Source organism: Merops nubicus, unplaced genomic scaffold (genome assembly GCF_000691845.1).
Source record: "Merops nubicus isolate BGI_N331 unplaced genomic scaffold, ASM69184v1 scaffold5213, whole genome shotgun sequence".
NCBI lineage: Eukaryota > Metazoa > Chordata > Aves > Coraciiformes > Meropidae > Merops > Merops nubicus.
In genome coordinates this window covers 311,320-333,513 of record NW_008596863.1, presented here as the reverse complement: position 1 = coordinate 333,513, position 22,194 = coordinate 311,320, and the positions used below count along the sequence as shown (strand labels likewise).

The window sequence follows — 22,194 nt, the reverse complement described above, 5'->3', positions numbered from 1 at the left end:
TGACTTCCTGCCAGTTCTTTTTAGAAAATGAGGTATGCCTATACTAGTTTTTCTACCATCACAGGACAAGAAGTAGAGTACAGGACAATGCCTGTACCCCCACTTCTTTGGCTGTCCTATATTTACTACACACTCAGAAACCGGATTTGTTTCAGTTTGCCATTCTTAAATATTTTGTAGACTTTAGTAACTGTATTGCTCCTACCATTACAAATAAATAATCTGGATTTCCACATCACATTTGGCAATATTTTGTTGTTGTTGTTAAAAGGTAAGAGGATGTATTATTCTGAAGCTAACTGAAAACCATGTAGAAAAGCAAAACTCTCTGGTGCATTGTTTTAAAGTCTGTTTTGCTGCAGTGATTTGCCACTTAGCATGTAAATGTATACAGAAAAACATAAAAAATTAGAAAAACAATGTGACTGCATCACAAAGAGGTAATGTGTTAATTTTTATTCTTAATGCAGGTGCCCTGCAAGATCTTGGCCATTCTTCTTCATTTTTTCTTCCTGAGTGCTTTTGCATGGATGCTGGTGGAAGGATTTCACCTTTACAGTATGGTGATCAAAGTATTTGGGTCAGAAGAGAGCAAGCACTTATATTATTACGGAATTGGATGGGGTAAGCATTTAGTAGCTGCTTGCTTTAAGTCTTCTCACTGTTGGACAAGATTACATTCAGAGCCATATGTAAAATTTTTACCTTATGATCATAGTTTGCCTTGCTGAAAGTGAGTCTGTTTGGTAAGAAAATGTGTAATTTTTTTGACTGTAACCAGATTTTAAAATTTGTAGACCCTAAACCAAATTCCACTGCAGTGAATACCATGACCTCACTAGGCCAGATCAGATCCTAAATTACCAAGTCAATACCAGGAATGTGGGAGGGAGGTCTCACTGCACTGCTATGTTCTTTATTTGGTTCTGACTGACAGCACTGGCTTATTCTGTTTGTATTCTGCTATCCATACATGAAAAAGTGTCACAGCGGCACTGGAGTATCACAAGACATCATTTGTTGATGTTTTATGCCTTGAAACCCTTAGATGAAAAAGGCTGCAAGGAACCTCAATATTATTACTAAGAATAAAAAAGCAGTCCTATGGTACACAAATCTCACAGATAATAATTCAATGCTTTTTAAATATGGTAGTGGTAGCAAAAGCATAATCTGTGTGTGTACTGAAGAGTCAAAACTGAGAATTTTGTCTAGCAAGGTAGCTTGCTTTCACTGTCCTGCAAGTAGAGCAGTGATGATTGATAGAACTTCACATTTAAAAGAAGAAAACCTCACACATAGAGTCAAAATGAGAAGTGTAAAAAGATAGCAAATAAATATCTATGTAAATACAGATAATTTCAAAATATTTAAAACATACACTATCTGTGTGTTGTTTCCTTCCCCCAGTTAATTTGGAAGCTGAATGAAAACCATTAATACCAATAATGCAGACCTACTGCAGTCATAATTGGAACATTTAATACCTATTGACACCATGCAGATCCAGGTGATAGTGATGTTGTTCATGTATAGGTATTTCAACAGCTGCCCACTTGTCCTTCTCTTAATATGGCCTTTTTATTCTCTACATCATTCCTCTTTAATTTTTGAATCTTCTTCTTAGCAGTTCTATCTAAGGCTAATTGATCCGGTCCTTTGGTGAACACAATATCTGCTGGATTGAGGGGAAAAACTGCAGTTTGGTTAATTACAATTCTTCTTCTTGCCCTCATTGTTTCTTCATGACAAGTCAAAGAGTATCACATAAAAGTGTCCTTAATCTAGTTGCTTTAAGACAGTTTTTTCTCATCAGGAATGGCCAATTTGCTTGCCAACAATACGCACCTTAAAGCTTTGGTTATTGAAAACATTTGAAAGCTGTTTTGCTGAGCTCTTAGTAGTTGTGTGAAACCTACATTTTCTTCCCTCTCTCCCCCAAACCACTAGTCAAGATAGGAGTAATTAATCTTTTTCTTGCACATAGACACAAAAGACAACCTAAGCAGGCTGAGGGTTGAAGACAGTGCAACTTTGTAGATTCTTGTAGATTCAGCATTAAATGTAGTGAAACCTGCTGATATTAGAGAGGTTTCTTTTGGATTTATTTAATCCAGAGCTCATGGAATACAAATCCAAGTGGATCAAACCAAAGAAAATGTTCTCATAAGCCCCTAAGAACTCTTTCTCCTTCAGAAATATTAAGTAAAAAAACACAACAGTTTTATAATAAAATAGTTAAGAACTGCCATTTAATTCACTGGGGTATTTGCTTATAGCAGATGCTTTGATTAACTCAATTTACAATCAATCCTTAATTACCTCATTAAAATAAATTAATGATTTATGTGTGCTGCAATGCACCTTTGCCCTTTTTTTTCCCCTGGTGTTCTGTGTTAAGGTTTATTTATTGTAAAATGGCAGTGATCTACAGAGTGATTTAGAAGACACAAGGATAAGCACAGCACCTGACTGATATGACTAATATTAAATGTTGCATTTTGCCTCAGTTTATTACAATATGATTGCTACCACTCAATTAGTAGTAATTAGCACAATGAGTACATAGCCTATTGGTACATAACCCAACGGGATGTTAAATGTGGTTACTAAAAAGTCTCTTCAGTGCTATTTAGAGTAATGCTTTGGAGTCCCTATAGTATATATTTGCCATCGAAATAGGTGTACGTAGCAAAATACAGGAGGTACCAGCAGTAGAAGTTTCTATATCCATTCTCCAGCAATGTTCTTTGTGGCAAGGATTGTGTAAGCAACCTGATGGCAAGGGCTGTTTCTTAAATGTAGCAAAGGTACTGTTGGAGATGGATGGTGGAAGACATCAGCCACACAACAATAATACATTTCTCCACGTAAAACTTTCAAACCCCCTGTTTTGATAAATAATTTATTTTTGGAAAGCACATTCCAATTATTATCCTTACAATGACTCGGGGAAAAAGTATTTTCTGAAATCCACTAAATCTTCCAGGTTGCTTGGAAAGTAGTTTGTATTGCTTTATTTTTTTTCTGTGTAGGTCAAAAGCATTTACTTTTGAGTTAAATGTTGCATTTCCTTAATCACATCTGACATCATGTCACTGCTGTAAGTGTACCTAAACTTTGCTGAAGTAATTTAACTAGGCAACTGCATTTCAAATTGTTTATCACTTGATAAACATCAGGGCAACCTTCCTTCAGTCAACAGCACCTCCACTCACTGTCTGGCATGGAACTCTAATGCTCATTCAGTTGGTGGTAGGTGTTGCTGAATAATGATGGTTTTAGAGAGAAAATTCACACTGTAGTGTTCAGCATTCCCTGCTTAAAAGCTTAAAAGAACACCCAGGTTTCTCAGTTCCCCACTTTCTCTTTTGCTAGCATATTGGCATATAATATGGACAGAAATGTTTAATTAAAGACCAAGTGTCAGTACTGCCTTCAGCAGCAGTGTGTACTCATAGTCTATGGGGTAGAGTTTGGGCTGTTCCTTCATGGACTTGATGAAAGTACAATAGAAAGAAGTTATATGTATTCCATAAAATTGTTGCATAGGAAATAGAAGTCTTGCAAAGCTGGGGAAAGAGGCTGAAAAGGTTTTATCCTAAAATTATTTTGTGTGGCTCTTAAAATGAAGGGGTAAATTTGCATTTGAATGTAACAGTTTAAAGGAAGTTGAGCAATTTTGTGTCATCTTGAGACCATAATAGATACACATTTTCCAGTATCTAATAAAAATGGCCATGCTGTTTTACACATTGACTTAACTAATTATTATACTGACCAAAGATAGCTGAAAGAAGTTGAAGACAAGAATGTTTCATCTCATGTTAGTCAAAACATAGTTTTTTTCTTAGTATTTTTTTCTTTTAACTGATGTGTGGATGCATTTGACATTTGCAAATTCATAGTTCCTGGAGTAATGAAAAACCTCAGTTCTTAATTTAACCCCCCAGACCTATAATTCTTTTTTAAGCAAAAAAAAAACCCCAAAGGGCTAGGTAAATGTATAAGAGTTTGCGAAGTCTATATTAATGACAAATTGAAGTTGGAGGAAATGAGAGAAGACAGGGACAAGAAACTCTACACTGGGTACCACTGATCTAAAACCTATTGAGATTTCTGAGAGATATTACTCCTGTAATATGAATTCAACAGCAATCAGAGAGACAGGATACCAAATGTACAGAGCTGATTCAAGTTCCTGTGTGTTATCTTTAGTCCCAAGAGTGCTAAAATTACCTCAAAGACTACAGTTGTCAGGAATTCAAAGGAAAAACAATTTGAGGAACCTTTAAAGCTACCTTGAGATTGATGAAAAAAAACCCCAACTTTGTTGCCTTGGTGATTCAGCATAAAACACCAAATTATTGTAGAAAAGCTTTTCCCATCCACTCATTTGTAGGACACTGATGATACAGTTTGTGATACTGAAGATTTTGCTATGGCACTTTGGCCTTAACATGTTTTCCTATTTCAGACAATTTCCTTTCCTTTAGAGACTTTTCTGAGCTGTCAAAAGACCAAAATTTCTTTATTTGCTGTTGCTTGATGTAGTCCCAGGCTTCTGCATAGTTATGGTCTAACACACAGCAAAAAAAAATCACAGAAAGTTAAATTCCACAAAACAAAGGGAAGAATACACTTTTCCCAATCAAGTAAAATAAAAATTTTCAGTTTTGGAAGGAAATCTACATTCATGTCTAATGCTTCATCTTCCTCAATAAATGACATATTTCACCTTTTAGAATTAATGCCTTAAAATTGCTTCATATTGTCTGCCACAGTTTCTATGGCCTGCCTATTTTCTTTTGCTATGCGCAGAAAACACAGAAGTGCCAAAACACAGCATATGGATTTACAGGCGTTTTCCATTTTGTTTATCATTAGTGCCCCAGAAACTTAAAGCAAATGGATTGGATGTGGAGTTTAATGCTGAATAAGAGGACCTAGCTGACATTCATTTTTGGCTTTACCCTAGTGACTGTATTTGGGCTGAATTCAGGGAAAATTCTGTCTGAGTAAGGATTGTGTTATTTGGCTTCCTGTGCCAAGTACTGGGAGCTTATGCCTGCTCTGTGGGTTATGTTTTGGTGTTGGATTTGGGAGGTAGCTGGCTTGAGGACCTGGAGAACTTGAGCTGGAGCAGCACATGGCTCTACGTGGGTTGATTTACCCCGTTTGAATGAGATGCTGTAATGCTCTTGGACTACAGAGACACCGATGACATTAGTGCCATAGATCAGCTGCCAGAAAAGGTGTGCTAGAACATCTTCCTCTGCTACAGTGCTCTGGGAAGCACAATCTATTACATCATAAATTCAGTGATTTGGAATCGGGTTGGTGAGCGAATCTGTAGCATCTGCTAGTACTGAGAAAACATTCAGGTACAGTAAAAAGCCATAACCATAATTCTTTCATGGATGATCACCAGTGCCAGCACAACATTAACATTGCCTATTATGGGTTCAAACTAAATCTCACAGCTCTCATGTAATTATTACTGACAAAAGATTAAGCAAACAGTTACTTTTGTGTATAATGTATAATCTGTATGAATTCTTCAGGCCAGATCAAATCTTGTGATCCCCTTAGACTAAATATATTTTTTTCAACCTTTATGGAATTTATTGGATGGCTGTGTCTTAAAGGCAAAATACTCCAATTTCACTGTAACAAAACCTTGACTTTGGCTCCATTGCTGTTCCCCATTTAGTATCTTGTTAATGCAAAGAAAAGGCAAACATGGCACTATAGGCTGCAGACCATTTTATTCTCACTGACTTAACAGCTCTTTTTGTGCAGATGACTGCTCTATGTTTCATCTGCATAAGTTTTATTATCTTCCAAGGGAACTCTGTATTTAATCTTCTTCTTCACTGCCATTTAAAATTGATAAAGAGTCATGCTAAATCCTTTGAATATCTAGCATTTCACTTGAGGAAAAAAAAAAAAGGCAGACTCTAGAAGAATAAACGAGAGTTAGGCACAGGTATTTTTGCTTCTGTGACAAAGTCTCTGGCGTGGGAAGACAACTTGCATCAGAAGATAAACAGTGTCCATCAACAATGTCTGCTCAGCAACCAAAGGTGTGACTAGGAATGTGTAGACATATCTAAGGGACCTTTAGTCCAGGTAGCTCACATACCCATGGCAGACTGACTTTCAGCACACAGACTTATGTCTGTGATTAATTGCTCCATTGAATATAATCAATCTTGATCCTCTTCAAATGTGTGTATGAATTTCCCTTCTTAAATAGGCAAATGTGAATAAACTAAAATTTTGGCTTTGCTTAGGTCTTATGCAAATGTTACTTCTAAGGTGTTTTTCCTGATTTGGACAAGCATGAGAAAGCAAAATCAACTTTATGGGATATTAAACTCCATCCTGCAGATTGGATTTCAAGGTCTAAGACCTAAACAATGCTTGTAGATGTTGCTTCTTAAGCGCTGAGTATCGTTCTTATTTATATACAGGGTGTTTCTAGCTACAGTCATTACGAAATGAAAACACTTCTTCCAAAAATTATAGGTCTGTCATGACAAGAAAGTTTTACAGAATTTTATGGGGATGATACTGGTAAGATTGAGGAGAAATTGTTTGTCAGAGGATTATGTAAAGCCTCATACAGAAAATTGAAAGTTTAAGCTATCCTGTATAATACTCTGTCTGGGACCCGGTTATTAAATTCCATAAGATGATAGAACTCCAAATCTTCACACTTTGTTAAATCATACAGGAATTAACAGACAATGGTTTAATATTTAAAGGGTTGAAGTTTTACTTTATTCGGAACTGTTGGCAAGAAAAGCCTCATTCCTCCCGTGCCCCTTTAGCACAGCTTTCCAGGCTGGGAGCTGAGCAGGCCAGTGCTGGGGGCCAGGGACATGCAGCTCCCCCTGACAGCAGGACCATAATTGCCTGCCTGTGCCTAAGTACCATAAAGCACTCCTCCACCTCCCAGGGTGCAGCACACTGGAGCTGTCAAAACCCATCTGGAAACTTAGTCTGCTTTAATCACAGAAACCTTGTAGAGCTATTACATATTTATGTTAAAATAAGTCTTGGTTGGGCATCTAAGGGGGTCTGAATTTGCTTCTATCTCTCCATAACTGTCTCTTGCTGGTGTGTGTGGTGCTCTGGAGAGCTGAATGTCACCATCCCTGTCCTCCCAGCCATGCACCCCTGGGAGAAACTCAGCTTTGTTTCTAGATTGTTTGGAACTCTTGGAGCAGGTGCACTTACCTGGGGGAAAGTGGTTAAAATAAGTCTGATACGGCTTCACAGGGTATCACTGCTTGAATAGCAAGAGCAGATATTGCACAAACCAGTCTGAGAAGGGCTGTGATTCTCCTTGAAATCAGCACTAATTCCGTTTAACTGTTATAGTGCTTTATTGAAAAGTCATTCTGTTTGTCTGACATAAATTGATTAAAGCCTTGTATTACCCAGCTGCAGGAGGATATCAAGTTAGACTTAATTCTAAAATTACTCTGAAGTGTTCTGTTGTCCATGCAAAATTTAGCTGAGCTTGCAGGGTTTACTGGAAAATGTACTTTTGTTGCTAATACTGCCTCTGACTTTGCCTTTTTACAGGCTGCCCATTGGTGATTTGTGTCATTTCTGCAACATCATCCCTAGAGAGCTATGGAGAAAGTGGCAAGTGAGTATGGAAATGTCTTCACTGCAGGTCCAATAAGGATGAAAAAAATCTGATGGGTATAAAAACTCATAAATCTGTTAACAAGGCTATAGCTCTGCAAGGTGATGCTGAGGAGCAGGGGAGAGAGCCTACAAAAGCACCACAATTGTATAGGCGTATTCTTAAGCCTAAGAGCCTCAGGTTTGCTCTTCACTGCTGAGATGATGCACAAAAAGCTCCTGAGATGTTTTGCCTATTTTCCCCCTTTTGTTGCAGAGGTCTAAGGTGTCCTACAGTGAGCACCCTGCTCAACCCACACATGAAGTAAAGCGTGGGTGGAAACATTTCTTACTAGATGAGAATAATCTTTGATAAAAGATATTTAATGTTTTGGAAAAAAATGCAATTAAATATCTGAAGAGCTAGAATGGATATTGTTAAAATTTTTGAAAATTAAGTTCCTTTCTAATTTGGAAAAAGAAAAACAAATTTATCTGAAAAAAACCAAACCAAACCAAACCAACTCAAAACAGATCGTAGGGTTCAACCCTATCATAATGTAAGCAAAAGATCTGGAGCAAGGGTTGTTTTTCATGTGTGAAGTAGCTTGAGTTGCCACTGCTGTGTGAAAGACACGTGGAGCTGACAGCATGTTTCCAGCCTCTTCCTCCTCACCAGCCAGGCAAGGCAGGGAGGGCTTCAATTTGTCTCCTGTTACGATGACAGTGCTCACAGCACTGAAATGACTGCCTGTGATACAGCAGACAAGAACAACAAATAGCAAATAAACCCTTTCCTCCCTTCCCATCCTTCCACCCCTAATGCTCTTGGAAGGCGTACTGGGGCAGATTTCTGTCACTGTCTCTCTGCAAGATACAAATCAAAATGAGCTCCTGCCTCAGATCCCCTGAGTGTGAGGGGCAAAGGAGCTTCTGATTGCTGCTCTACCATGTCTCTTGCTTTCAAAATTCGTCAATCTTTTTGCACTCTCTTTTAGTCCTTTGTTTAAAAAACCATTACTAATTAAACGACCCTATGTTTCACCTAAATTCATTCTAATTTTTCCCTGCAGCTGCTGGCTTTCTTTAGAGAATGGAGCAATCTGGGCTTTTGTGGCACCGGCGTTGTTTGTCATTCTGGTAGGTAAAGCACAGCTGCTGCTGGTTCCTCCTTGCACGTCTGTGTCAGCCAGGCAGCAGAACCAGCCCAAGGTCTGGTGGCAGGCCTTGGGCCAGGCCAGTAAAACAACAGAGGGGAATGGTCCAGAATTGCCTTGCTCTTCCTCTGATTTTCGTCTTGTACGTGGTTGGGTATTAATTTGTGTGCATTAATTCTCACACTATTCATTTCACTATTCCAAAACAAAGATGCAACCTAAAAACCTGGGACAGCCCTCTTCTGAAACCACCCTGTTGGGGCCATCAATAACTGTGTGGAACCAAGTAATCTTGGGAGTTTTAATAATTCTCAGAAAGATTTCCCAAAAGAACAAACTCTGTGGTTTGTGTTTCATACACACCAGTAACAGCTGAAAGGCTGATTCCACCCCACTGGTATTTGAAACTTTTGCTTTTCCAAGTGCCCCCAGTGGAGATGATCATCAGCAGAGTCTGCAAGCAGTCAGCAGCTACCCAGAATGGGGCTAAACAGTGGCCTGAGCTGGCACCCTTTGAGTGAGCTGAGGGCAGGTAACAAGCTGCCTTGAGACCTGTCTTCTCACAGTGACAAGGAATTTGTGCTGTTCCTCTGATTTTGAACTCCCTGTTGGGTTTGGTGGTTTGTCCATCTGATCAAGGCAGGGCTGTTAGAGTGAGGTTGCCAGGGTTCAGGTGGCTGCTGCAAACCCCTCTGCCAGCCACGATGAATATCCTCTCTCCAGGGGAGGCTGCAGGATCATGGCTCTGATGCTGATACACGATTGCTCTACAGCAGTTTAATCATGTCCACACATTAAATTACAGTGAGTTGCAGCTTAATCACCATGATTAAGGAGTCAGGGGTGTTTGCAGGGATTAAGTTGGAGATTATTCCTCTTCAGCACTGTTTCAAATACTTTAATTGATTAGGTTCCCTACAAATTTTGCTGCAGGTTATGTCAGAGTGAGAGTATGAACATGGAATAGACTCACTTAGTAAAATCAGGTTGTCTTTAAAGCTTCACTTAGATTTCAAAGACATGAGTCCAAATCTAGATTGGGGTCTGCCTGCTGTGGTGTTTAAGGAGAGTCAGGTAAAATAAGATCTTGACTACTTGCATGGAGGAGCACCAACAGGAGCAACTGACTGTACCTTGTGCTTCCCTAAGAAAGGTGGGATTTCCAATGGAAAGCACAACGAAACTCCCAAATTTCATCACACAGAACAATCCCACAAATCCTGCTGACAGGCTGAAGTAAAGGAGACCTATATCTATAGAACTAATGTTTACCACTGTGTATCTCTGTAGCTATTTGGCAGACAGAAGTAGGCTCCTTGGCTGACCTTTTCCATCAGAGGCAAATTCACACTGCAGCTGAGTGGACATCCTAACATTCGCCTGGGAGACAGTGAAATCAGCACCTCTTATAGGCAGCTCAACCCAGTCCAGCATCTTCCACCCAAGGTCCAGCTGCTGAAAAACTAGGTTACATAAAAATATGTTAAAAAAACAAAGAAAGCAGTTGTTATATTGATGTGACAGAAATTGTGTCATGTTAGCATTTTAATCAAATCAACATTGAAAAGTCCCTGTGCAGTAAAGGCAAAATTTCTTTACCTAAGTGAAAGCATGTACATGTAAATAAAAAATGTTCATCATTGGATTAGAGCTGGCTAAATAGCTCTGGACTTTGTTCCAACAAACTTAATTCCTTGTTGGCCTGTACCTTGGCCCTTCTGTTTGTGAGTTTATATTCAAAGGTATGTAAATACTGATGACTGGAGAGCAATTAAAATAATCTAATATTTAAAGGTCTCCTTCTCACATTAACACTTACTTTCTGGCCATTGTTCAGCAGCAAAGGAGCAAATGACATGCAACCAGTAAAATCAAATCTTTCCCAGCTGCTGTCCAAAAATGGTATTAATCAAAACGTGCCAGCCAGTGAAGCACTTACCTGAGTGAGCACAGCCCTTGACAATTAGCATGCGTAGCTGCTTGCCAGTGAAACTAAGGGTTGGACTGTCTGGCTCTCACTTATGATGTATCATATTTGTGCAGCTCAAGTTATATTCTTGTAGGGATACAAACATTTTGAGAAAGAGAAAGAGTGAGCTCACAAGGTTGATCCACATAGAGTAATTTGTTAAATAGGCTAAACCCAGCTCTGCCCAAAATAGCAGCGAGCTAGCTGACAAATTATTCTCTCTAGGCATTGAATATGCTAGCTGAAAAATGTGTTAGTGCCTGCAGGGAAATAACAAGGCAAAACACTTTTTTTCTGTGCGCATGTGTGCTTGTGCTCTTTAAATAACAAATTAGCCACTAGTTGCATGAACTAGTCTTTAGCTCTGAAAATACTTCTCAAAAGCAATTTTTGACTACTTCCATCCACAGTTTCTCTCTGCCAAGAAAAAGGATTATGCTGTGAAGAAACAGGGGGACTGCTCTTTTCAACTCCCACTCGCTAGAGACTAGGCAGACACAATCCTCTTCTGTCCTGCCACAGCCTCACAGGCAATATAGACATCACGGAGCCTTCAAACAGAATGATGTAGTGGGAGTGTGACTGGGAAAAAATATTCACACATACTTTTCTAGGGAGTAATTCACAGAACCTCCCAGCCCTATATGGATTCCCATACCCAAAGTGCTTCTTCCGTGGGGGTCGATTCAAGGGTTGTGATGAAGGAAATTATTCCATCTGTAGGTTTTTTTGGCATCTACCTCCATCTTACAGTTTAGAGATCACTTGCCCCCATCCCACAAACCACAACACCCAAGCTTCTATAGCCTCCTCTTAAGGTAGCTTCACAAAAATTTGTTGCAATTAGTTTGAAAGCCAAACTAATCTCAGCCAAAGTTGATCTGGGATGTGTCTTCAACAGAAAAAAAACCCCAAAACTTGAAAAAGCACCTGAATTTTTAGAAAAAGACATTAAAACTTCTGGCAGAAGGCTTTGTTTGTTATCAACCATCTGCTGCCTTGGTGTGTTTCCATAGATATGGCAGAATTAAGGAAATTCTGCAGAAAGCATCTGTGTACGTGGAGCAGTGGGTGTGCTGCAGACACTGAACAATCCGTTGCAGGGGGGAGATACTGAGTGGTAGTGGCAAGTCCATTCTATTGTTTTCCCTGTAAGGAGTTATTTTCCTTTTGTTTTTTACAAGTCTTTTGGAAGAACAATATTTTTATAGAGCTAAATGATTTTCATTAGCATATTGCTACCAGTTCTGTGCTGTGGGGACATCAACTTTGTAACCAGTGTCTTCAGATGGGACTCTGTGGAACTTGGGTCCCAAGCTGAGATTGTCATCACTGTCTTCAGTTAGTACTTGCTTATGAATATTCAATATATAAGAAAATATTTTCTCCCTTATGCCTGCTGATCATATATGACTTAGTAATTTCCATTGCCTTGTGATCTTTATCCATACCTTCATGTACCAGTGTAGAATTAGGGTAATTTCCATATGCTGAACAGTATCTCACTCTGCAGGTAGGCTCACTGATTGAAAAGTGATGATTTGTGTCCCTTATTAGACATCATTCATCATGGGAAAAGGTGACAGAATCGGACCCATGGTGTTTAAAGGCTCTGAGACAGTAGGATTCCTCAGAGTCATTGATATCAAGTACATACTTAAGCACTGTGGTGGATTGGAGCATGAACAGACCACAGCTGCTAAGCTTCTCATTCTTTCTTATTAGCACCCAGTTATGAGCACTTTTGCTATTTTAAAACTAAATTCCTTCATTATTTTAAAATTAAATTCCTTCATTATTTTAAAATTAAATTTCTTCTTACTTAACCAACAGGGAAGCATGCAACATCTTTTTGAACAAGGGTACAGACTGTAAGGATTAATATTAAGGAAGAGTAGAAGTCAAGGATCTGTTACACCTTATATTTATTTTTTATTTTCTTCTGTATTTTCTCACCAGCCTCCAAGTTTCGCTCTGATATTCAATTCTGACTGGTCTGATACTATATGCATATAATAGGAAGTCATGTACATAGAAGCCTAAAATAACTCAATTTAGTCTGTTCCACTTGTGGTTGCTCTGGGATAGCTAAAAGTGGAATCAGGCTTTCCAGAATCATTCTCCCAAATATTAACACAGATCTAATTTAATTGAGTAGCTGTGTTTGAAACTGCATAATACTCAGTCACAATTTCTGGTGTGCTCTAGCAATGGGGTGCAACTTCAACCACTTGCATTGGTGTGCTACCAGTGGTGTCATGACAGGATCCTATCAGCTCACACCACGAGAAAGTATGATAAACCTCACTGGGGGCCTAGTCTGTAAGAGTCAGTTATAATTCCCTGTACCATTGCCCAAAACTGAAGTGGAGCCTAAAATAGTTTGTGGTTTTAGAGGAGAGCTGGTCAATGGATTTAATTAAGACAATATGTTTTACCCCTTTATTTTTTTTATTTTTGTTCCCCTGTGCTGCCAAGCTTTCCTTGGCTAGAATACAACACACCACATCAGAGCATTTTACACATGGGATTTCTGTACTGTACTAAAGAAGAATTAAAAATCTCATGAGACTTGGAGGAAATCTAGGTGAAATCACTGTAAAAAAAAAAAAAAAAAACAAGTGAGGGAAGAAGTTGTCTCACTGTATCTGCTGTGGCAAATTTTTGATGAGAAAAGATTTTGAAAGAGGTCCTGTTTATTCATTTAACTCTGTTCCTGATCCGACAATTTTTAGTCAGATGAAGTTGTCACTAAAGTAAGCCAGAGCTCCCTGATGTCATTGGGATCTTTCCATGGGCTCTGGTGGGCTTTGGATCAAGCCTACAGTAATGGGAACTGGCAGCTCCTGCTGATTTCACAGAGACTTGCGAGTGCCTGGGGTTGGACAAGCTGCCTTGAAAGGAATCCTGTGAGTTAGGAAACAAGCTCTAATGTTATTAGCTATATATTTTTCTAAGAGTGTAACCAGTACCTTCAAGCAAAAATATTTTACAGTTGACTGTACTTTTAAGGCAAAATAACTGAAACTGTCAGGTGATAATGGACTTTCAGAAAAGGAAGAGAAAGGAACCATACACAATTCCCTCATTTAAATGTTTATTCTCCTAGTTCGAACATTCTGATATAGGTTAAAGCATAATGAGTGTTTCATCAACAAAGCATTCTCCTGTTCAAATCATTGGCAAAGTCTTTATGTCAGATGCCAAAAAAATCACTGGAGTCACAATTCAGTGGCTGTATTTTGTTTTCCCATTATAAGGGGAGTGGAAATACTTCCATGCTTTAGTTACTGAAACATGGACAAAGGAAGACATTTGTAGCTAATCTGTTTATTTTGGCTGGAGGAGATTAAACTAATTTCTCAAAATACCTAAGCAAAAATATTCAATTGTTTCAGGAAATGTAAATATAGAACTTCAGGACTTGAGTGTAATGTTTTGTTGCTAATCTTACAAGTACCTTGGTTTATATCAGCAATGAATTCACAATGTTTCCTTCTCATCTTTTAAACATGCTACTAATGCCCCCTGGAAAGGATACAGTCACACTGATTGCACAGCCTTTTAAAATTTCTACTTTAGACCACCCAAAATTCCTAGGAAATGAATTTCTAATTTGGTTTCTCTTATGAAAATAAATTAAACTTCAGCTAGAAATGCTGAACAGTTTGTGCTTTAGAAAAATCTTTTAATTTGTCTCCTTTGAGACTTGCTTGTGCTGTTTTCATGACCAGATCTTAGGGTTCATGTACAGTTTGAGTGAGAGCTTGCAAGATTCTGAGTAAACATTCGTTGGTGCTTATCTTTCATAACTTTCATTTACTTTTGTAAGATGTAGGAAATTCAGAATTTGAAGAATGCTATTTCATCTCTTTTTTTACTTCATTGGAGTTTTTTGGGGAGTATTCTAGGATACATTTTTTAGGCATAATCTGCATATTTTTAAAACTGCTATGCAGAAAGCTAAATCTAGGACTGTCTTAAAAGAATTAGGAATGAAGGAAAGCCTTAGGATTAATCATTTGTGAGGCTGGCAGGAGCATGCTGTTGTCTGAAAACCAGACAACATGATCAGAAAAAAGGATCATGGAGAAACTGTGTCAGGGTGAACCTGGATTGTCAGTGAGCCATCCACAAGGAAATGTCAAAAAGGGAAACCAATATTTTGGATAAAATCCTCAAAAAAAGGCTGCTGGAAGATAATGTGTCAGGAAAGAAGTTAAGGGTACAGAGAGGCATTTTCTGTGTAATAACCATGAAAAGCTAGAATAATTATAATGATATTTGTTAGACATACAGAAAAAAATTGGAGTTTGGAGGAGAAGGTGGAGAAAGAAAAGAGAAAGTGTAACTTGTTCATGTTCATCGTTTGCTGCTTCAGTCAACACTCATATTTAGCATATAAATAGGTTTATCAAAAATGCTCGTTACCACCTCAAAGAATTTATAAAAGATATTTACAAAATATGATTTGATGGGAATAAGGAAAGTGATCCCAAGACCATTGAATTTCGTCTCTTACTCATCTCTGTACGGCTGATTCAACAACAAGCACACTTGAATTTGAAAAGCTGTCAGGTTCAACATGGATGGCTAAAAAGCTGTGGCAGAAATGAACTATGCACCTGCTTTACACTGGGTGATAATGTGCCCTTAGAAATCTAAAATTAAAAGACTGGTCAGAAGATTCAAAAAATATCAAGGAAATAATTATCATCAAACTTCAGCATTTTTTAATTCACTCTCATTTTCAGAATCTTTATGTAAAAATAGACTAAGAATATTGAGTTTTAACTGAACAACAGCACAGTTTTGAAGTCTTCCTTTTTGTTATGTAGTTCAGGATATCAACCCTTACTCTTAACTTGATGCTAAATATCAGTTTTGTAGCTGATATGTAAGTTTAGATAGGAAGGGGAAATACATCTTTCACCTTCACGTTCTCTCCTTTTTTTTCCCTTTAAACTCAAGGCCTTTGCACAGCAAGACAGACTTTGTCACATTTCCTTTAAGTGATAAAGATTTCCTTCTTTCTTCACCTGTGACTCCAGAGCAAACTCTCTTTTGTTAGACAGTTTCAGTGTTAGTCTTTTCAAGATTTCCTACCTTTTTGGTTGGAGTGCTTTTCATTTTATTGATGTTTCTGCTAGGGCTTTTGAAGAGCAGAGTTCAGGCTTAACATATTTTCCTCATTGCTATTTTAAAATACTCTTGTGCTTAGATGGGAAGCAGAGTTTGGTAAGAGTTGGGAATTGTGCACTGTGAAGTCTAGCAAGAAAGGTCCTTCTAAAGTCTGAGCACATGTAAGCACAAAAACACAGAGCAGGCAGACACGTGCCCCCGCTCACTAAACTTCTTCTCTAATTTGTTGGCTGGTTGTGTATTTTTAAGGTATTTATTTGTACAATAGGATCATGAGCACCTTAGCTGTGAAGCAACGTTATCAATCCAGCCTTAACCTAAGCAGGCAAGGACTGCTCCTGAAGGAGAGAAAGCACAGCCAAGAACTACCCACTCCAGGGAGAGGGAAATCCATTGACAAGAGTCAAACTCTCCCAGTCCCAAATGGGAAACCCCTTGTGCCAAATAAATACAACATGCAAAGTGCCTGTTTTCTGCTGTGTTAGCATGATACACCCCTAGGGCAGTTTGCACATCTGCCATGGTGTTAGCTTTCCTTACTTCTGCTTCTTTCTTCCTCTTCAGGTCAATATTGGTATTCTCATTGCCGTCACAAGAGTTATCTCAAGAATCAGTGCAGACAACTACAAGGTGCACGGAGATGCCAATGCCTTCAAGTAAGTTTTTCTCATTCAAATTATATTATGACAAGTTAATAATCTCACACTAGAGATAGGAAGTCTCATGGACTTCTCCAAAAACACTGTTATCGTTCCTCATTACTAAAAAGTAAATAATACTTAAGGCAGCACATAATTCCCTTGAATGCAGCCAGTTAGCCTGTATTTATGAAAGGTAAATGCTGCACAGAATGAGACCTCTGGGTCAGCATGAGCTAAAGTGTTTTCCTGCTTATTGCAGTCTCCAGCATTTGCTGATTCATGTTTTTGCCTTTTATTAATGGAGATTTTCCTCTTCCTGCTATATTCAGTGATAAATCTCACCAAGCATCAGTAATCTGTACAGAGTATTGCAACCATTCTGCTCCTTCAGAGCATAAACCTTGATTCTAGCCCCAGTTCAGCATAATATTTAGGTGTATGCTTATCTTTAAGACTCTCTTGATACTGCAAAGCATACAGACTCATGCTGGATTTAAATATGTGCTTAAATTCAAGCGGATCATTATATCAAGGTGCCTTGAACCTCTTGGGGTGGTGGCCTCTATGAGTGTATCATCTTTAAAGTACTGTTCTAGCAAGGTTCTGGGGAAATATAAGGTAGACACATTGCTACACCTGAATACAGAAGGACAAATTCTGATTTTTAAAATCTATATGATTACATATGGGTAGCTAAGAAAATCATTTAAGATACAGAATATAAACTAGAGATGCTGAATATTGCATTTTGTATTTTGCATCTCCTAAAGATTCTTTAGTCTGAATATAAAAAGGACACTACATAACTCAAGGAATATGTAACTCAGATAGAAGAAAAATGTGATGATACATTGTGTTTAATGTTTCTGAGTCACAGGCTTTTCTGTGGTAAGGAGTTGGTGCCATTGCTCTGAAATGGTATCATAAAAAATAATTTTTATGCTTGAATTACTTATGTAATTTTTAAAATGCTATTACATTTTAAATATTGGTGACAGTTACCTAATTTAACTTCATTTTGTTGTTGTATACTTATCCAACAGGAAAAGAAAAACAGTAAGTAAGTCTACACAAAAAAATCTATAAGATAATTACATTGCAGTGAAATAAAAAAGCCTGGGAATTAAAATGACTGTTTCAGGTTTGCCTGAGTCCTTGTGACCTTCAGAAATACAAAGGAGCTATAGAAACTTAGGAAGCAAATAGCTGTGTGCTATCAATGGCAATTTGTGTGTACTACTCGAATTATGAAGACAAAGGAACAACCTCTGTAAGCAGGAGAGGAGATACACTATGTACTCTATGTACTTAGATGGTTCTGTACTTGTATTACAAAGAATTGATTCAACACACACTGTGCCCTTCACACTAATATATATTAATTTTTAAAAAGAAATCTGTGTGTACATAACTAAAACAATTTATGAATGGTTGCTCTAGGAATGAGGTGAAATCCGTTTAATCAGGGAAATATGTTCTTAGTTCAAGTATTATCAGCTGTAGATTTGGAATGGTGGAGCTCTGTACTGAAAATGTGACTTCTCCAGCCACCCAGGCTAAGAGACGCTCCTTGTGTCAAGTAGTTTTTAAAATACAGTATTAGGATTTGACCTATTAAAAGTGATGGTGAAAAATTATAATCAATGGGAAAATATATCTTCAAGGATTCAATTGTTAAATTATTGGTTAAGCAGAAATATGCTCTGATAGAACAGCTTTCCTCAGAGAACTAAATTAATTCAATAAAACATAACTGAAGGTAAACAGAACATACAGAATAGCTTTTTTTTTTCTGTAGATGTCATCCCAGAAATGGCTTCTCAAAAGAAATTTGAAATGAGAAGGGCACAAATAGCTGTCCAAATTGGATGTTAGATAGTGTTTATACCCTGATTCAAGATAGCAGTGAGGCATGATGTATTAAAGTTCCATGTACGGAGGATGTCATGGAGAAAGTAACTGGTCTGTTGGAAAAAAGGAGAAATATAAAGTGTTTGCAGCACTGGATTTCATTTTCTTGTCATCAGTATTCCTTCTATAGGTGAGAAGTTTATGTGTCTGTTTTGAAATCATTCTGTCCCCAGTACCATATTCCAAAAAAGAAGGGAACAAAACAAAAGAGGGTTCTGTTCTGACTGCTGCATGGGAAATGTTTTTCACAAGGCAAAACCCCCCATGCCTCCAGCCACGGAAGGATCCTAGATGTTGATGAGAGGTTGTTAACATGTGAGAGTGGATAAGCACAGCAAAATGTATCAGTGCCAGAGAGCACAAAGAAATCAGAAGAACGCAACAAGCTCTGTACCTTCTGTCAAGTTGCTGTCAGCAGGGACCACAAGGTAGTTTTGGAATCAACAAGTTCAATTGGCTTAGGGAGGAATCACCGAAGACTGCAAAATACTTTGTGTAATATGAGCTGTAAATAAAAGGCCTGTCAGGCATCCATCTGAATAGTGCAGTTCATTTGATATTAGCTGTGGGGGAAATGGCAATATCTTATTGAATTTATCAAGCACTGCTTAGACACACAGCTGAATGAGAATGGCACAGTGTGACTTTGGAGAGCCAGGGAAGCCCTTTGTCACCACCTTGCAGTGGTTAGCTGCAGTGAATGGTGTGTGAGGCAGCAGTGCTTTTCTTTAGGGCTGTGCTCATGGCTTCAGAAGGCCAGAGGCAGAAAATGAGAACTGCAGTACCAGGAGCTGTAGGAGGGGACGCGTGCTCAATCCAATAAACTTGAGAGGGGAACCAAGAGGGATTTCAGTGGTGTCTTTTTAGGCTGGAATGAAATTTAAGTGGAAAGCACAATAAGAAACAGCAAGTTGCTGTCTGCAACAGCATAGATGATAACACTTAAAGCAGCAGGGTTTGGAAGTTCACAAGTGATAATGAACTGAAGGGTGTAGCAAAACTGGCTGGAGAAGGAGGAAAGTGCCTGTGGCAGACGTGTGAGGGAGGTGCCAGCACTCAGCTTGCCTTGCCTTGGGAGCTCAGGCCAGTGTTTATATCTGCCTTGGAGCACCTGGCTAAGAGGCATCACACTTGCAGTGGCTGTTAAGCAGCCATGGTAGTCCGAAAATCCCAGCCTACAGGCTTTGCAGAACGCACTCGGCACCAGGCTCGAGCCGCCTCTTGGCAGGCTTTGCTGCCAAAGGAGAACTTCAATCACATGGACAAGGATAGGCTTCCATTTCTGCTGGCAGCCTGGATGGAGAGCACCAGACTTGGATTATCTCCCCTACCTTCAGAACTCAGTAATGCTCACACCACCCCCACATGGACTCCTGATCAGTGGAGCAATGGGTGCTTCTACCACGCACTTGATCTTGTCTGTAAAGTGTCCACCTTGCCTTAGAAGTTCTGATTTCCCCCCAGTGACTGTGGGGGCAGCCTGGACTGTGCTCAAATACCATCTAGAGCATGTCTCCAGCCAGGTGTGTGTAACTCACACCTCCTGGGCCACCAGCCTGTAGCTGAGCAGAGGTTACCTTGCGAAACTGTCAGACCAAAGCTGCAGTTATGAGCCACGGTGACACCAGTTAGAAAGGATATTTATTGTTAAAGAAGTGCTGGGACCAGAAAGCACTTAGTTTCCCTAAAGATTAAGTTACTTGGCAACACAAATGGATATTACCAACAAGTTTGTTTCTCTTGGCAACATCCAGCAATAACCTGATGTAATTATTTAGAGGATTTGTTCCTCAGTTTCCATATGGCAACAGGTCCTCTCAAATGTGAGTAGAGAATACATGTCAGGGTGAGCCAGTGCTCCACTCTGTGGGCAGTGTCTGTTGAACTTCATGTTTAAAGGCCAGTATGGGAAGTTGAGACCGAAATTCCTTTTTATCATAAAAGTAGTTAATTATTCACATTCCCCAGTCATGTTTTGCCCAGACTAAAGTGCAATACATCATGGGCCGATTGACCTCTTCAGGTTCAGATGTTGCTCGTCACAATGGAGACATCAGAGTGCATCTTGTTGGACATTTTATTCAGGTTTTGGAGATACTGGTGTGGACATGTCTTTCTGTTTGGTTTTTTTTTTTTTTTTTCAAAGTAAATAATAATAGCAGCCCCAAATTAAAATATAGGATAAACTGAAATAAAAACATAAAAGGGTAGGTTTGTATGATACATGAAGTGCAAAATACCCAATATTTAAAGCCAAAATGAATGCAATTAATGAATCAGTATATGATCAGAGATGGTAATTAATACTAAATAGACAAAATACCTGTGACAGTCTGAACAGTCTTAAGTATTTGGTCATTGTAGAATGTGTGTGTGAAAACAGCCACTCTTTTAACATCTGAAACTTCAGTTCTTCAAGAGCAGTTTACTGGTGAGAGCTGAGCAATTAATTATTATAAGCTCCTATTTGCCACCTAAATTTACTTAAGAACATGCTTTTTGCATTGTTTTCTAAAGCATGTTGAACATATATATAAAATATGAGCTGTTTCACTTGGTTGTGACTGATTATATTTGAACCTTTTATTACATGATTAGCCATTGACTCTCAGCACCATAATTTCATGTGATAATTCAGAAGCTGAAACGTTTAAATGCATACATAAAATATTTGTTTGTTTTATCTGTTCTTGACTCAGCCCTCTTTCAGGGAAATACTTAATCATGTGTTTGAGTTTAAGCTAGTACTTACAAGTAGCCTCTTTAAGCTTAATGCAATTAAAGCAGAATAGTTTAGTGGGGTTGCTCACATGCTTGAAAAGGCACAGGATTACATTTCTGAGTTGTGGATCATTTGAACCCTTTCTTACTTCTGCTGCAAGTCCTGATTCTACTCAGTGCATTCATTAACTCTTATTAGGACCTAAATAGCTTTTTTTTCCTGCTGTGTCCCTTCAAAGTCTCCTTGCTGTGTTTACTTGGGAAGTTACTTCTCTGTTACAGTGAGAAAAGATCTCTAATGTGACTGTGTTTTAGAAACGTACACACCTCAATACCCACAGGGAGAACTCTTCCCTGATTAAGTCTATCCCAGGTAGTCATTTGAGTACATGAGTTACCTGGCTCCTGGATTACAAGGGTTAAAGTACAATACAGCTTTCAAAAATCTTAGTTTTGACTAAAGCTGATATTATTCATAACAGGAAGAACTTAAAGTCAAATCTCTGTTGCAGGAGTAGCTGTTTTAGTCTAGAACAAAGACACCATGCTTAGCCATACCACTGCACTTTCCCAGCTAGTTCATTTTTGCATTGCCTTGTCCAGAAGAGACAGGTTCATTAACATTTCTTGAATAAATTGCCAAGTCCAAGTATTATTGAATACTTTCTCACTGCTTGGTCTGAAATGGTCCAATGAGTTGGAAATTTCTCTATCTTTTTTTTATGAAGTATACACTTCAGAACTCAGTGGACCAGAAGTGACTGCTATCATAATTATCCATGGAGAAAGCAATTATGACAAAATTAGAAATATTTCTTAGAATTTTACTACAATCTTTCTTTTGTTTTAGTAATTTCCTTCATCCTTCAAAGCTCAGCCTTTACTCAGTAGTATAATAAAACATCCCCTTAGTTATCTGTTGAGTGAAGGAAAAACATTTTTTCTGTTTAGTTAAATGAATGACTGAAAATTGGAACAAAAGACAGTAACTGCAGTGCATGGGGGCAAAACA

At 38.5% G+C, this 22,194-nt stretch overlaps 1 protein-coding gene across 1 annotated transcript in view; it reads left to right on the top strand.

Annotated features, from left to right (window-relative positions):
• Window positions 1–22,194, top strand: part of GPR133 (G protein-coupled receptor 133) — a 149,292-nt gene that overhangs the window by 105,830 nt on the left and 21,268 nt on the right. The window contains exons 18-21 of the mRNA XM_008936510.1: window positions 471–624; window positions 7,597–7,663; window positions 8,715–8,781; window positions 16,474–16,565. Of these exons, the coding sequence (XP_008934758.1) occupies window positions 471–624; window positions 7,597–7,663; window positions 8,715–8,781; window positions 16,474–16,565 (380 nt within the window). The remainder of the gene's footprint in view (window positions 1–470; window positions 625–7,596; window positions 7,664–8,714; window positions 8,782–16,473; window positions 16,566–22,194) is intronic.